The sequence below is a fragment of the Larus michahellis genome, chromosome 7 (assembly GCF_964199755.1).
Source record: "Larus michahellis chromosome 7, bLarMic1.1, whole genome shotgun sequence".
NCBI classification, from domain to species: domain Eukaryota; kingdom Metazoa; phylum Chordata; class Aves; order Charadriiformes; family Laridae; genus Larus; species Larus michahellis.
The window spans coordinates 9,017,253-9,033,823 of NC_133902.1; the positions used below are offsets into that span (position 1 = coordinate 9,017,253).

The 16,571-nt window shown below is 44.7% G+C and overlaps 2 protein-coding genes across 3 annotated transcripts in view; both read left to right on the top strand.

Moving 5' to 3' along the window:
• The window catches only part of NLK (nemo like kinase), a 59,581-nt gene extending 50,655 nt beyond the window's left edge, over positions 1–8,926 (top strand). The window contains exons 8-11 of one of the 2 annotated variants that reach the window (XM_074595997.1): positions 4,468–4,554; positions 6,297–6,495; positions 8,128–8,221; positions 8,744–8,926. In XM_074595997.1, the coding sequence (XP_074452098.1) occupies positions 4,468–4,554; positions 6,297–6,495; positions 8,128–8,221; positions 8,744–8,798 (435 nt within the window). In that variant the 3' untranslated portion in view covers positions 8,799–8,926. Of the gene's footprint in view, positions 1–4,467; positions 4,555–6,296; positions 6,496–8,127; positions 8,228–8,743 lie in introns of both variants that reach the window. The other variant, XM_074595998.1, reaches the window with a different exon arrangement.
• Positions 8,927–12,816: 3,890 nt separating this feature from the next.
• Positions 12,817–16,336, top strand: TMEM97 (transmembrane protein 97). Its single transcript, XM_074596003.1, has 3 exons — positions 12,817–13,169; positions 14,670–14,814; positions 15,339–16,336. The coding sequence occupies exons 1-3, from the start codon at positions 13,005–13,007 to the stop codon at positions 15,587–15,589; spliced, it is 561 nt and encodes a 186-aa protein (XP_074452104.1). The 5' UTR covers positions 12,817–13,004; the 3' UTR covers positions 15,590–16,336.
• The last annotated feature ends 235 nt before the right edge of the window (positions 16,337–16,571 follow it).

Consider the following 16,571-nt stretch of genomic DNA (forward strand, 5'->3'; position numbering starts at 1 on the left):
TGAGGATTTCCGCTGTGCGGGATACTACCGTAGCATCGTCGCAGTGTTTCACATCTTGATTAAATTCTCCTGGCACGTTTGTTCTGAAATACTTTGGATATTTAATCTCAGAGCTGGGTTAGGTTTACCAAAGGTGGTTGTGGTGTTGCAGTGTTAACGGAGTAGTTATTCCAACTACTATTGAGACAAGGTGGTTTTTCAAGGTGGTAAAGTGCATTTCTGGCTTCTGTCTTATATGTATTGTTTGACTTGATGATACAGGTGAAAGTCTCCTTTTTTTTGAAGTGTCAGCGTTTTGATAGCTATTTTGAATGAAGATGTTAAATTTAAGTGATAATATTGGCGAGAGACGTAAATTAAAATCGACAGGATGGTTCTGAAAGCCCCGGAGGGACTCCAGTACTGACAGCATTGAGAGTGTTCACAGTAGAAATCGCCCGTTACCCAGGTCCGTCAACAGAACAGTCCAGCAGCCCATCACCAAAGGGTCCCTCACCCATCCCTGCTGTGACCTGAGCTGTCTCGAAAAGGCTGAGAAAAACTGAGATACAGCATTCAACACAAATGAAGTAAAGTTAATTAAAAAAAAAAAAAAAAGAACCAGAGAAAAAAGGCAGGATGATGTCATTATGCTGACTGGACAAGAAAAAGGGCAAATGAAATGTAGTGTTAATAGATATAAAGAAATGCTTATGCGGGAATCCACTGTGCAGTAATAAAGCAGTTTGTCCGTCCAATATCGTCATTTTTATGATTGTTAGATAGTAAAAATTAACAAAATTAATAACCTATACATGTTAATACGTCAGATCTTTCCAGTAGTTAAGTTTGCATCTTTATTTTCTGCATGTTGAAGTAATTTCTCAAATGTCTACTCACCACAATACTAGTTACCATAGAAATGAGCACTGGATGTATATTCTGCTATATTATTATCATGGGGGAGTTCTGCCTCCTTGGCGCTTTTGATTCACTACATCAACTTGTCTCTATTCCATTTTATGACAGCCTTTTTTTTTTTTTTTCTTTCAACGTTAATAATAGGAGGATTTCCTTAAGACTTTCTCTACCAGTTTTAAAAGAAATCAAGTCTATTTTTTTACTATTGCGTGCTAGAAGAGTTGTAACTCTTAAGCACATAGTCCTGTGCTTTCAAGGTTTGAGGTGTTTAAAAAAAAAAAAATTTGTAGTGATTGAAGCTGGGAGAAATAAATCCATGGTACTTTCTATATACAAATATATAACAGTATACAAATATATCCAGATACTTTATAGAATACATTCATTTTAAATTCTGATAATTTGATAATCGCTTGACATTTCCAAAGTGCAGTAGTTGTGCTCTTGGTAGTAGTAAGCAAGAACTCTGGAATGTATTTATTAGCCTCGTTCAGTTTGTTAAAGGAGGATGTTGAATCAAGAATTGAAATGGGCCCAAGGGTGTCTCCTGATTCTCCAGTCGCAGTGCCAAGCCACTGAAACGCCGTGTCTCTTGACCGCGGAATGACGGGAATACTAACAAGCAAGTGGGGTGAAATGGTATAAAAGGTTTCCATACAGATTTAATGTCCTAGAGCCACTCGGTCATAGGAAATACGCTATAGGCAGTTAGTCCTGTGTCTGTTGAGGAAAACACCATTGGTTTTTCATGGAGTGCCCCAGAAGTGGAACAGTCTCTGGAGTTGTGGAAATAGGGGGTTATGGTGCATCGAGTTGACTTCTTTAATGATATTTCTCTGTTTTCAATTTCAAGCACACTTCATGTTCAAATGCAAATTCCTGGCTTTTCATCTTTTAAAATGGAGGGTTTGCTGGTTATAAATAGCTGACTGTTACCAGTTTCTTAATTAGATTAATAGGGAGAGAAAACCAAGTTAGAAACTGATGATTACTTTGTCGCACAAACTATTTTTAATCCATGTAGGTGAGCATAGTAGGAGTTAAGGGGTAAAGCGTTTTGCTGCTTTATGTAAAAATAGAGTAATGCATGAAGTTTCTGATTTAAGAAAACCCATCCCACCGTGTGTTGGCATAATGAAAATTTACATACTATGTAGACTTCTTTGTCAGTTTTGCATTTAAAGATCTTACTTCAAACTAAAGTTGAGTGAATTGATGAAGTTGCTTAACTGGCAGCCCTCGGAGGAGCGTCTCCTCCCACGGACGCCGTGGTTCGGGCTCCGCCGCAGTCCCGTGCTGTCCCGCTGCCACAAGGCAAATGTGCTGGAGATCATCCCCTCCCCGCCGTGGTCCTCTCACCCTCAGCTGCGGCAGAGAGAGATCCGGCATGATGCACCTTACTTGCTAGAGGACCTCACCATTCCATGATAATCAAATCTTACAGAAATTCAGCTTTCACCAATTTCTTCTGCCCTTGCGAGTACTCTTCGGGACCGTTCCTGATCTCTAGCTGTGCGCTTGATTGCAGTTTGCTGAGAAAATGCTGTCTCCAAAAACTGTGTATAACCAGATGCTCAGAGAATGGTGCAGACAAGGGGCGTAAGCGTAGCACAAAAAGTGCATCCTTCATTTGTACTGGATGCAAGAGCTTCTGTAAGTAATGAATATAATCATATTTTTCTGCCCCAGTATCTGGATGAAACCTACTTAATCACAGTGTTTGGATGACAGTGCTTTTTGTGTAGATGGTACCTATTCGTTAGAAAAATCATATGAAGTTACCAAATATTATAGTTTTATATTCTATAGACTGCACTTAGAAACTAAGCCCGAGTAGTGCTTAGTGCTGTATTTGGTAGTTCAGGGTTAACTTACAAGGATGTCACTGTGGAGGTGTAATTTTTTTATATGCTGGCAAATTATCAGCAACTAAATAACTTATATTACTTCTAAATGGGTAGAAGCAACAGATGCCTGTCAAATACTAACATTGCATCCCAGTTAAAGTCTGTGTAGAGTTAATGCGCTACTGGAAATGCTGTGGATCCGTACGAGTGAGATACAAGGTCTAAGTTTGCTAGTGAATATCGTCCCATAAATAGGCTAGCTAGCTTCCAATTGATTTGTGATATTGTAGGCAGAACGTTGTAGTCATTTCTGTCAGCCGGCTAGTATGTTCTTCCCCCCTCTCAGCAGTAATTAATCCCCGCGCTGGTGAAGCACTCTGTAGCGTTCCTCCTGCCCTCCCGGCTCTCCCCAGCGCCTGCCTTCACTGGCTAATATGAATGTGGTTTGAATTTTCACGGGAACAATACAAAGGGGGGTGTGTGTGGCTGCACGTGTATGTGAATGGTTTATTTCCTTAAAAAATAAAAATAAAAATTTTAAGAGTGTTGGCCTTGGAAGTAACGCACTCCATAGCAGGAATCCCCTTTGCAGCAGTGCCTGGCCTATTATCTGCGGGGCCCGGTTGTTCTTTGCTTGGGGGTTTTGGTTTCTTTTTTCAATAGGTTTGTGGTTTTGCTTTCTTCCAAGTGTGAAAATTGAGACTTCCTTTCCCCCCGTCTTACTCCTTTTTGGTGTATTTTTTCCCCCTTTGCTTTAGAGGAGTAACTTTCCACTTGTTTCGCAACACTTCATTGACTTTGACTGTAGTGCATTCTACTGCCATTCTCGAAGCTAAATAAGAACAGGAATCATGTCAATTAAGCAGGAAAATATTTTACTTGATTTTGGAAACTGGCATGGTTGTGGCTTTGAAAAAAAAAAATAAATCTTTGAAGTTCATTCCAGAGAGCCTAGGATATAGCTAATGCTTTAAAATGAATGGCATCTAACATTGATATTATTGTTGATTATTTTATTTTCATTTTGGGCCCCTTCAGGCAATGCTTCTTCCCACGGGTTGGGGATGTGGGGGCAGGGGTTGTCTTCGCGTTTTGCTGCCCTCGTGTTAACACTGAGGGAGGCGCGGAGCGGTTTGTGGGCCCGAGCAGAGGGGAACCGCGCCACCGCCAGCTGCGGGTGCTTCCAGCTCCTGATGCCCACGCGGCTCCTGTCCGACAGCACCCGCCGCGTCCCGGCCCTGCTCCCCCCCCTCTTTATCCCCTGTAAAACACTGTACGCCTGAAGGTCATTTTAATTGTACTAGATGTCACTGTCGGTTAGATATGGATCGCCTGGGTAAGGAAAAGCAAAATAATCCATAATTTGGCAGTGATTGAGATCAGAAAAATGAAATACTGGAAATGATGTGGTTAATCAGCCCCTGAGCAGCAACAGCTTAAAGTGGCTTCTATATAGAAAAATAAATAAATAAAATATAGGTTTGTCCAGGGGTTACGTCTGAACTAAGGAAGAAAATAACCATTTAGATCTCAGTTACAATTGCCGAGTTTTGTAATAGTGATTACAGTCTCGTTGGAAAGCGTTAGGTCGTGCTTGTCCTTTTTAACAAGAGGTTTGTCCTTGGTAACTACCAAATGCCGCGTGTTGTAACGGCCTTTTCTCGCTGACGGATCTGACAGGAGACCTCTCCGCACTCTTCTATCTCCTGTTTCCCTGCAGCCATCCCTCCCTGTCCTGTACACGCTCTCCAGTCAAGCTACACATGAAGCAGTTCATCTCCTTTGCAGAATGTTGGTCTTTGATCCAGTAAGTATGATTTTAAATTATTTCTAATACTTTTTTGTTTTAACAGTTTTTGTTGGCTGCTACTTAAATGAATATTTTAGGTAAAGGACTGCTGCAGCCGATTCTCTTCTGCATTGCATTTCAGTACTTTTGGGTCTGTAAAAGGCATAAAAGTATCATCTTATAATTGCTCAATTAATTTCGCCCTGGAACGGGGGTTTCGCATTTAAAATCTAGTGGTCTTTTGAAGAAAGCTACGATGGAGTGAGAAAGAAGAGGGTGTTGGTGAATCATGCCATCTTTTCCCAGCTAGGTGTAGGTAGCAGAACATCAGATACTTTGATGCAGTTCTAATTAGAGACGCGTGGGTGTTCCTGGTCTTGCGACACACAGAAAATTCCTTCTGCATCCACACAGTCACACACAGGATCTTTTTTCCACTGAGCATCTGTTTTTCTAATAAAAATTTGCTGCTGTAGATTTTGGATTTCATCTCTTGGGCTTACTGTACAGAATCGTCACTAGACAAGCTGGTACCTGAATCGATGGTCTTGGTTATTTCATCTTTCCAGGAAAACCCCTAACATTTCAAATGAAAAACAGACAAATTGACTGTACTGCAAAGGAGGAAGCTTGTAATTGAGTATTCAGAAGGCAGTACCTTTTGATTTTATTTTTTTTAAATCTTAAGATGACTTTACTAAACAAAAAAATGGAAGTGTTAAATTATAACTTCCATGTAAACAACTTATTTTCTTTCCTTTCTGACTCCCTTAACGCTCAGAATACTGTTATTCCCAAATCACATTTAAATAAGTTTGTGTTTGGGTTTTGTTTTTAAGAATCAGGACAGTCCTTTATTGTAATTTCATCTAAAAAATACGCTGGGAATTGGGAGAGTTGAGTTCTACTCCAAGCTTTGCCATTGCTTTTGCTCTTTGAGCAAGTAACTTTTGTTGTGTTTGTGTTTTAGTTTGGTTTTGAATTCACCTTCAACAACGGATTTCATTACACCTTGAATTTGCGGTAGCACTTCTGTCTGCAGCCCTTTAGAAGCAGATAGTCTTCTCCTTTGTCGAGGGGCTGGTGCTGGACACCTAGAGACCGAGTCCTGCACTTGGGCTGTGCCCAGAAACCTCTTAGTAGGTGGCAGTGAGCTGCAGGATTTAACCCCTCGCTCCACCACCTGCCCTGCACCTTCACCACGGGTTCTCTGAAACCTGGCATGTAAAGTACTTCTCGGCACTCCAGATGCCATATCCTGCATTATGCTGGTAGCCGGGGTGCTTCAATTTGTCTTTTACTTGGAATACCTACTCAAGGACACATTACAATGTTTTGCGGAGTATGGACCTACAAAATGCCGTATTTGTTAACATTCAACAATTCCTCATAACAAATTCCTTGGACTTATTTTGATTCGTTGTAGGAGTCGTAATTTTAAGGTTATCTGGAGAAAGTAATTATTGAAAAATATATTTCTAAAAATCGTATTAGCAGCATTTTCTATCATTAGCTATAGCACAGAAAGGTCAATGTGATTTTAGCAACGCTGCTTGTTTTTAAGTAAAATCTTCCCCCTAGTGGCAGCGTTTGCAGATCTACGTTTTCTGACCTGAACTAATCCTTTAACATGATTAGGTGTTTATTAAAAAATTTAGAATTAATTGATGAGTAAGTATTCCTTAGACTGTTTCAATACCTCTGAAAATATCCTAATTCTTTTTTTTATTTATTTTATTTTCCTTAAATGCAATATTCAGTCCAAAAGAATATCTGCTAAGGATGCCTTAGCTCACCCATATCTTGACGAAGGGCGGTTGCGATACCACACTTGTATGTGTAAATGTTGTTTCTCCACATCTACTGGAAGAGTTTATACGAGTGATTTTGAACCCATCACTAATCCCAAATTTGATGACACTTTTGAAAAGAACCTCAGTTCTGTTCGGCAGGTGAAAGGTGAGTAGTAATTAACCTTTGCTTCTGCATTTCTCTTCCTGCCCCATCCTTTGGCAGTCTGTCCTTGGAGTGTGCCGTCTGGGTGCGCACGCTAACCCAGGTGGGGTTTGCTTTTGGGTGTTTTTCCATAGCAGATACTGGAAATCATTTCTTTTCACTCAAAGAGCAGGACTGCTTGTAAGCGTTCTGTCCTAACACATGATCACACGCGTTAGCTGACGTGCAGAAGTCCGTTGGTTTCCCACCGTCACAGCCACCTTCCCCGCTGTCGCCGCTCCCCAGTCGCTGCTGTTCCCCGCTGGGGCGCGGGGTGTTTTCCCCAGCTCTCCTGCAGAAAGGGGGCACCTCCCCAAGGGCTGGAGCTGGGAGCCTCATAGTTCTCCTGCCACACTCTGCTGGCGCGGGAGGGCCATGCCGAGGGCCGGGGCAGCAGCCGCTGTCATGGTGTCCCCGCTGGTGCCACGCGCGGCTCCGGCAGAGGCTGCGCTCAGGCTGGTGACGTTCTGTCACCGCTGCTGGGAGAGAAGCTACTGCTGCAGATGGCTACTACATACCGGCAGTCGCTTTGTGGCACTCGAGGTTTGAAGTCTGATCCCATCGCAGCAAATAAGCCCTGAAACACTTTGTTTCTTTTGCAGTCGATAGGCTCCGGTCGGCAAGGCAGGTCCTTCCTGAGCGCCGTCCAGAGCTGGGCACAGGGCAGGGGTTGGGTCTCTTTGGTGGCAGCTCGAATAATTCAGGAGGAAGAGAGGGGGCAGAAGTGTGTTACCTTGGGACGAAAATACTCCGTGATGTTGCCATGATAACGGGACTTATTGAGGATATATCCTGAACTTGTAACTCGGAAATTTACAATTATAGTTCCTACAAGTTCACGTGGCATTGTTTTCTTTTTATCCTGTTACTCTTTCCATTTCCCTCCTCTCTTTCCAGAGCTGCACCTGCTCTGCTGCCTGCTCTGAAATCTCCTGTTCCAGAAGCTAAAGCTGCCTTTATGGTTTGCTGGCAGTGGGGCAGGTCCTGGCACGTCGGCCCTGACGGACCCCCCCGGACCTGGGGAGCTCCGGCCGGTGCCAAACCTCCCAGCTCTGCTTTTCGGGGAGGCGTGTGTGTGCACACGTGTGTTTGGGAAGAGGTTTGGTCTGGCAGCTGTACACACAGTTCCTCTTTCCTTATGAAAATTTACTTTTTTGCTTTAATCACTCAAGCGGCAGTTTTGTGCTTGGTGGCGGTGACCGAGTCCATGGATCAAACTGGACCAACACAACTGTGTTCTCGGTGTTTGCAGACCAAGTCCAAGTTGAGAATTCTTTGCTTTTCAAAAAGTTATACCCCAAAATTGGGATTTAATCTCTAACTGGTTATCATCAGTTCAGCGTTGTAGCAGGGACAGGTTTTATTTTATACACAGTTATTTCAGCGTGCGTGGAAGAGTTCTGTGTGAGCCCATGCTCTGAGGTGTGGCGTCGGGTGAGATTTAGGTGAGATTTGGGGAAGCTGTGGAGTTCTTTTGTCCTTACTAAAATGTCCTTTCAGTAGAGGAAGCTGTATTGTCCTCCAGTCTACGTTGCATTTCACCGAAGCAGAAAGTATTAATGCTATGGTGGTTTTTCTTTTTCCTCCTGTGTACAGAAATAATTCATCAGTTCATTTTGGAACAGCAGAAAGGAAACAGAGTGCCTCTCTGCATCAACCCGCAGTCTGCTGCTTTTAAGAGCTTTATTAGGTAACTGTATGTAATCACATCTGATACTAATTCACATTTATTCGTAGTACGGAATTCACACATCCAAAATGTTTTTATGTTTTAAATGTCTGAGAGTAGGAAAGGCCCATAGAGAACTTCTGCGAAAAATACCTTAAGGACATGTATGGTCACATTTTAAAAATACTTTTATGAACTCTTCTAGAATTTAAGTAAAACATGGAAAAGTTTCAAGTAATATTTTAGCCTCAGACTAAAAATTAGAACTGAAAGATTGACAAGCTGAATTCTGATTGTAGAACTGCACTGTAAAAACATTAAAATTAATGACGGATAGATGAATGATGGTTAAGAAAATAAGTAGATAAAGCACAGCGAAGTATTTGTTGTCTGTTGTTAGCTGTTGGTCTCGGGGTGTTTTGGTTGGCTTTTGGTGGGGTTTTTTGTTTTCCTTGAAACGTTTGCTTTCTGGTCGAGCGTTAACTTTCTCGTCTATTAGCTGCTGCAAATGAACACTGATTTTCTGTGTCACCCGCATTCTAGTTCCACGGTTGCTCAACCGTCCGAGATGCCGCCATCTCCTCTGGTTTGGGAGTGAAGTGGAGGATAATGTACTACTGAGATGTAACGTAGCTTTCCACTGGAGTCTGGGATTTGCAATTCTGGAGGTTAATCATGCTTGTACTGTAATTTTACTAATGAAGTTTTAAATTAACAACCACTACTTGTACAATATGAATAATATTTAGAAATGTACTAGACTTTTAATCTTGTAAAGTGGTTGTGCTTTTAGAAGAAAATATTTTACCCAGAGTTGCACGTGTTTTATGAATTCTAGTGCAGCTGTGATGGCTCAGCTCAGAACAAACAGAATTGAACCAAATTTGGGGAGGTTTTTTCTTTTTTTTTTTTTTTTCCTTTTTTTTCTTTTTTTTTATTGAAGTGAGATTGTACAAAAAGATAGACATACATTTTGATATTGAGCCATTCCTGAAGATTTTGGGTTTTCTAAAACTAAGGAATACAGAAAACTTGACTGCGACCAATCCTGAAGTCACGTCAGATGCCGGCGACCACAGAAGTGGCCGCGACACCTGATGGTCAAACCCTATAAATAGCTTCTCACTAGAGCTGTGATGGTGATGTGTGCTGTTCTCAAATCAGATGTTGTGAGTAGAGAGAATGAGTTTGTGACTAGGAGAGACTAAACTTCTGTTTCCTTACCCGGTATAAATATATATATATATTTAATCTATTTTTATTAGAAGTTTTTCTGCTCTTTCTTACATAAAACCCCCCAGCATGCATCTTCTATGTGTGTAAATAATTCCATTTATGGGCTAATTTCAGAGGTCCCCGACATCATTGCTGTATAGAGAGAAACTAGCTTGCACATTTTAGGTCTGTGAAATTTTGTGAGAACTTTTTCCTGCACTGGACAGTTGAGAGAAAAAAAAAAAAAAGAAAAGGAAAAAAAAAAAAAAGCACATAGGGAATTATGTTAATTGTGTTCGTGTCTTTAGGCGAAGCTGTGGAAGTCTTGAAATGTCACAGTAGTAAATAACTTTTATTACTTTTTGGCTAATTCTTTTTCTGTTGGAACACTGAATTCTGTGCATATGTATATATGAACACAAATTGAAGGCCTCTACCTCCTGGAGTATACAACTTGGTTTGTTTACCTCCACATGATTTTTTTTTTTTTTTTTTAAGTTCAGTGTGGAGACTTGAAACTTGAATGTCCCTTCCAACTTTTATATTTAAAACAAGACTAGAAAATTGAAGACTGTTTTTCACCTGTACAAAGAAATCCTAAAGGGTGGTCTTAAAATTTGAGCATTGGTCTGGAGGAAAACCGTGGTGTTTGTTATGGACAATTAACTGTTAAAGTTATTGTAAGTTATCTGTATTTAGCAGAGTATTTTCAACAAGAGTGATCTGAGCTGAAATTGGAGACTATTAGTAAGTTATGTTTGGAAGTTTTAACTTCAATGAAGTAATTATTTGCTGTGAAAGAGACAAACATTGAATAACTGAACAAAGATGGTGCAATATCTTTGTTTTTTATGAGGCTCCTGAGAATAAAACCAACTGAAGCATTTCAATTCACTTGAATGAGAAACGTGTTTAATTAAAAGAGCCCGAGAAGACACTGGTATGAAAGGTAAAATCTCAGAGGTTGGTCAGTTAATGTGGCACACTTGCTGGTCACTTTGTAAAATGTAGATTTGAAGTACAGTGGTGAAAACATTAAATGTGACATTTGAAAAAGAAGTGGTGGTGGTATCGTTATTTCCTGTCTCATCTCCCACCTTTATTTAAGAATAAGTTGTTACAATCTCGATCGAGTACTGTCTGAAAGAATAGAAGTAAAAAGAGTTTATAACACCTTGGTTTGGGCGTGGTTTTGATTTGTACGCCCACATGCAGAAACACACACACACACACATATACGTATAGATGCATATCTATGCGCATATACATGAATTCTCAAACAAAATATTCATTTACTCCTTAAGCTTGATCCTGGATAAAGGCAAAACTTGCTGATTAAATCAAAACAAGCAATTGAGTTGCACTTTACTGGGAGGTTGAAAGACATCCGGGCAAGGATGGATTTTCCTTAATTTGCAAAGTTCGTATCGTTTTTTTCAGCCCAAAGACGGTCGTTGTTTTCTGTAGTCCTAATGCAAAGAATCCAACGGGCAGTGGCGTTGCGGAATGCGGCTGAAAACGCTCATGTTTTATGAGTGTGACCTTTTTAAAGATCAAACAAATTGAAAGATACGGTTCAAGCCTCAGGAGAAATAAACTGATGGACCCTCGGAGCAGGTGCTCCCTTCCCAGGGCTGGCGCAGGTTCTGGCTCCTGTCCCTGCCTCTTCAGACCTCTTCCGAGAAGCCTCTGTGCTGCTGTGAGGGAAATTTTAACGCGTTTTGGAGCCGGTGATGGTGGTGTCGTTATTGCTTCATGGTTGCCTGTTGCTGACACCATTGCCATGAATTCGCTGCTGTTTTTACTGACGCTGCTCGTTAGATGCTCCGTCGGCGTAAGCCTGTGGTGCGACGGGCCCTTCGCTCAGGCAGGAACCCAGTGCAGGCGGCAGCGGAACCCTGGGCACCGGGGTGCTTTTTGGAGGGAGTTGCTAGAGGTCCATGGGTTCATCTCGTTCATGAACACAGAATAAAATGTCTTTTGGACATTCCCCTTTCAGGGTGTCTTCATATGAGTGTGGGCAAAGCGCTGCGCAGAGTGAGTAATGACAAATGGCACAAATGCGTAACGAAAATTGTGTGTGCAAATGTATGTAAAAACCTCGTACGGTCATGTTTTCTGTAGCCTCCACTGCGTTTTACATGTTTGATGTAACTCAGTTCCAATGGAAGTGAGACCTCTTAAGAGCCGCCTTTGGCAAAGACGGTTCCGTGTGTGAAGTGGACGCCCTGGTGCGCGCACGGAGAGCGAGCTCCGCGCCAGCGCAGCGGGAGCTGGTTTCTGTCCCAGTGGGGTTAAACTCTGGCTTGTGGTTTTCAGAGTTGCATTTTAATCAGTTTAAAGCTTTGTTGATACCAATGTCAAACGAATTACAGATTGTAATCATAAGTTTTAAGCTCTCTAAATACAGCTTCTGCATCTCCTTTTATTAATTGTGCCTTGAGAAGAGTACAGAAGTAGTGAGTGCAAAGAATAACTTCAAAATTATTCACAAATTGTCAAAGGAACGTGCAACTATTTGGAGGCCCGATCTCGGTGTGTACATCTTGAAGGTGATGCAAAGGAGCTAAACAACATCTGCTGGGGGAAAGTAGTTGCCAAACCCCCTTTCTGATGTGCAGTGAAATACCACTGACTGATTCAAATCAACTCACTTACGAAAGTCGGGAAGAGCTTTTCTCCTTCAGCCAGTTTAATATTGGCGTATTTGGGACTTTGCGATTTGAGCTGCTGGGAGCGTACGAATGCTCGCCAGACCAAAGAGCTGGGCTTAATAGTTACTGGGTCACAATTTTTCTAATCTTTTTTACCCTGTATTTGTTTTAGTAACGGAATATCTTGAGATCCTTGAACTGTTTGTGCTTTGTAACTTTTAAAAATGCTTCTGTCAAGCACAGCTTGAGCGGAAGTCCTGTTCACTGTACTTCTGTACCCCTGCTCAGGTACGGCTGCTTTACAACTGTTTGTGACGTTGATGGAGGGGGGAGACTGGGGTCCCAGCAGATGATGGCTATAAAATCTGCCTGTACCCCTGGGGCAGCTTCTGTGCTCAATAAAGGATGGCATCAGCCCCGCGGATCACCTGCTTCGGCTCTGACTTGTGGGGGACGCGGTCCAAGCCCGGGGGGGCGAAACCTTGGGGGGGGACGGGGGGAGGTGAGGCGTCAGTGGCGCCGAGAAACTGTTTTTTCCCCAGCTCGACCCTAGATGGAACGTTTAGAGGAAAAGACAAAAAGCCACCTTTAAATGCCATAGCTTTGCAATGTGTCGAGGAAAGCGCAGCCTGTCAGCCGTGGCTGTACAGCAGGAACTTAACTGGCGGGGCGTCTTTTTTCCCAGCTCCCGCCCTTGGCCGAAATGAGTGAAATTGGGAAAAACTATGGAAAAAGGCGGGGGGGGGGGGGGGGCGGAGCACGGTCCGGGGGCGGCTGCGCCTGAGCGGAACGGGGCGGGCGGGGCCCGGGGGCTGCTCTGAGCCCGGCCCCGACCCTCCTCCCCCCCTTCCTCCCCATCCTCCTCCTCCTCCTCCTCCTCCCGCGGCCGTGTCCCGCCGGGGCGTGGCGGGGGCGGTGGGCGTGGCCCCGGGGCGATGGGCGTGGCCGGGGCGCGTGGCGGCGCGCGGGCGGGCGCGGCGATGGCGGCGGCTCCGCGCTGGCGGGAGCGGCTCTTCGCGCTCTATTTCCTCTCGCACATCCCCATCACGCTGCTCATCGACCTCCAGCCGCTGCTGCCCGCCGGCCTCCACCCGCCCGCCGTGAGTAGCCGCCGGGGGCGGGAGCGGGGCCGGGTCGGGTCGGGGGGCGCCTGCGGGGCCGGGATTCTGCGGGGCCGCGAGGGTCTGCGGGGCCTTTCGCTTGGCGTAGCGGGGCCGGGGGCGTTTTGTACCGAATCCAGCGTGTGGAGGCGTAAGGGGGAGGGAAAACCGCAGTAAATTCCCTAAAGTGAGATAGTTTTTAAAAATAACTCGGTCCTTGGCTTTCCACACGATGACTAATATTTTTAGTCAAGTCATTCATTGGGGAAGGACGAGAAACGCGACTGTTCCTGGGCGCGCTCCGCGGCTGTGACTGACGGCGTTAGACCCGCAGCTCGGGGGCGCGGGGGCCGCCCCGCCGGCTGGCCGCTGACGCGCCCGCGGTGCCGGGGGGCGGGCGGGCGGTAACCCCCCCCCCGGAGCGGCACCGGGCGCGTTTCGCAGGCAGCGGGGAGCGAACCGGCAGAGCGAGCCCCGGCTGCGCGGGCGCGGACCCGCCGGGTGCGGGCCCCGCGGTGCCGGCCCGGACGCGGCCGTCGCTGTCAGGGTCGCGCCGGGAGCCCGGTTTCGGCTCGTTCTCCTGCCAAAAACGCCAAGGGAATCGTTACCGCTGCAAAAGCAGGGACACCGGCAACCGCGTTTATTAGCAAAAATCTCTGGTGTGCTGGGTTTTGAATAAACTTATACAAGACAATAAACGTAATAAAGTCAATTAAAATAATAGCTGGATAGCAGATAATCAGTTTGGCTCTTGTCACCAGGGTGAGATCGGCCATAACCTCCTATCCAAGCTTTACAATTAGCGAATTTGATTTCTGCCATTAGAATTGCTTATAGAATTACTCCATTACAGAAACCATTTTTCGTTAATAGTTAACCAGCAAATCTCAATACATATCTCTGCGTTCAAAGTCCAACCTAAAGCTGTGCTGGAATTTACGTTTCTGTCATGGAAACTAATGGCAAGTCGCTAAGACGAGATCCCTGCACCCTACACCACCCTGTACCCTGCACCCAGCCGCCGGAGCCAGGACCCTCAGCCCCACGGATGTGCTTCCCGAGGGAGCGCAGGCCTGGCTCCTCCTGCCCGCTGGGACTGCAAGGGCCTACAAGTGTTTGCCCACCTCAGCGGACAGTAGGACAGTCAGAAAAAGGATTTTTTTTGTGGTTTGGGTTTTTCCTGGTAGGAAATGACACTTCAGGAATAGGAACTTTTTGGAAAGCAACAGCACTTAATGCTATAGTAATCCTAAAAATGCCCGGAACGCAAACTGAATAGATGCTTGATGCAGGGGGGTTCATGGTTTTGAAGACTTGGGAACTGTAATCCCTACTGAAACCGAATCGTGGTACGGAGCCTTGTGTACCGGGACGAGATCGCTTGGTTTTCCCTCTGCACTGATGGTCCCATCTGGCCGGCGGAGCAGGGTCAGGGTCACAGTTTTTCCCGCTGCGGCTGATGTTCAGTGCATTAATCTGTTGTTTGTTCTTTTTCTCAAGCTGACGGAGCTGTTGCAGTGGTACGCAGCCTCCTTTAGAGACCCCATGATGCTCCAGCCCCCGGAGTGGTTTAAGGCGTTTATATATTGCGAAGCTTTCTTACAAATGCCTTTCTTCCCCGTCGCAGTCTACGCCTTCTTCAAAGGTTGGTATGACACAGGCGTAAGCGTATGTCCTGTCCAGCGCTTCTACCTAACACTTGCCTCCTGTGCCGCAGAGAAAGTTTATTTATCAGTCTCAAGCAGTTACAGGGCTGTACGACGCGGGGTGGAGCTGTGCTGTTCTCACGGCAAGTTTTAGCTGAGAAAGCAGCACAGAATAAGGCCTGTCAGAAACAAAACCTGGGACCGTAGGCCCTTTTCTGCTGCAGCCATTTATAGGTAACCAGCATCAACGTTTGACACGGGGCACGCTTCCAAGGTAGATAAAGCTCTGGGTCAGGCCTGTGTCCTCACTTTGTTACTTTCACAATCGCACCATCATTCTAAATTTCCATAAAGGTAGATCCTTTTCCTGGGTTGCTACTAGTATTTATGGGTTTTTCTACTACCTATTTAATACGGCTTACCCTGTCAGAGATAGCGCAGTTAATGTTCTATTCGTTTAAAAGCCACCGGATTCTGCTTGTTTCAAATACTTGAATATTGTTTCCTTTTTGCTTCTGTACAGGTGGCTGCAAATGGATACGGACTCCTGCCATTATCTACTCCACCCACGTAGCGACAACTCTGTTTGCCATCCTGGCACATATCCTGTTCCACGATTTCTCCAAGTCTGAGCACGTGGGACCTCGGACGCAACGCGAGCGCCTAATTCTGCTCTCGATATACGCGCCGTACTTGCTGATACCACTTCTCATTCTCTTCACCATGCTCTTCCACCCCCATTACAGCCACGTGGAGAAAAGGAAAAGGAAGTAGCGGCTCTGAAGCACAACGCTTGTTCTGGGTTTGATTCAGGGCCTGCGCTGCCGGAGTCTGGGACAAACACCTGCCTCGGGCTCTGACCGGAGCGTCTGGCTCCTGCAAGATAAATTGGAATTGGTTTGAGTTTGCGGCTCTCCTTCAATCAGAAATTGCTCTGGCAGATGCCGGTACCCGCAATTCCACCTGGTTTCTGGGCGCGCGCCGGGGGAGAGACCTCGCTCCTCTCCCGCTGCCGGTTGTGCCCACTGTCCGGAATGGGAACACAAACTGCCAACCACTTGATGTGTAACTGCGTCACGGGGCGGGGGGAAACTGCAGCTGAGACTTTTCTTTCACATTCCCTTTTTCCAAGATGACTATTAGAAAACCACTGAATAAAAAAAAAATTGTCTTCCAAAAGCATATTCTGCAAAATCCATAACCGATGATACACAGCTTTGCAAAGCCATGCTTTTGAAGCATTTCAAATCCTATAATTCTTAACTTCCTCGCCACTTCCTGTAAACTTTCGCCTTCCTTTGCTCTGCTTCAGTTTTGATTAATTGCAAATGTCTGATCAGTGATAAATGTGCCAAAAATCTGGATTTCTGAATGCTTAAAGTGAACTTTGTCTGACAACGAGGTGTCCTTCCTAGAGGATTTCAAAGTACTTCAGGAATTGTAAACAAGGATTTGTAAATTTCTCTCTTCTGTGAAATCACTTCCAGTATGGAAATAAATAACTAAACGCATTAAACTGCATTTAATCTTTTTAAGGGAATGACTAAAAGGAACTTAGAACGACAAGGAGATAGTTCACGCAGTAAATAGATGCATACGTTATGGTGAATACAACCCCCTACTGATAGAAATTCTGGGGTGGTTGGGGTTCGGGTTTGTTGGGTTTTGTTTGTTTTGTTTTTTTTTTTTTAAATTCTCAATCTGATCTGCACGAATCAAACTTGGGCACCTGTGTAACAGTACAGGTCACTGAGGT

Bases quoted from the DNA above. Each gene is read 5' to 3' on its own strand.
- TMEM97 (XM_074596003.1), top strand. From the start codon at position 13,005: ATGGGCGTGGCCGGGGCGCGTGGCGGCGCGCGGGCGGGCGCGGCGATG. The intron at 13,170-14,669 runs GTGAGTAGCCGC...CTTTTTCTCAAG, and splicing joins CCGGCCTCCACCCGCCCGCC to CTGACGGAGCTGTTGCAGTG. The intron at 14,815-15,338 runs GTTGGTATGACA...GCTTCTGTACAG, and splicing joins AGTCTACGCCTTCTTCAAAG to GTGGCTGCAAATGGATACGG.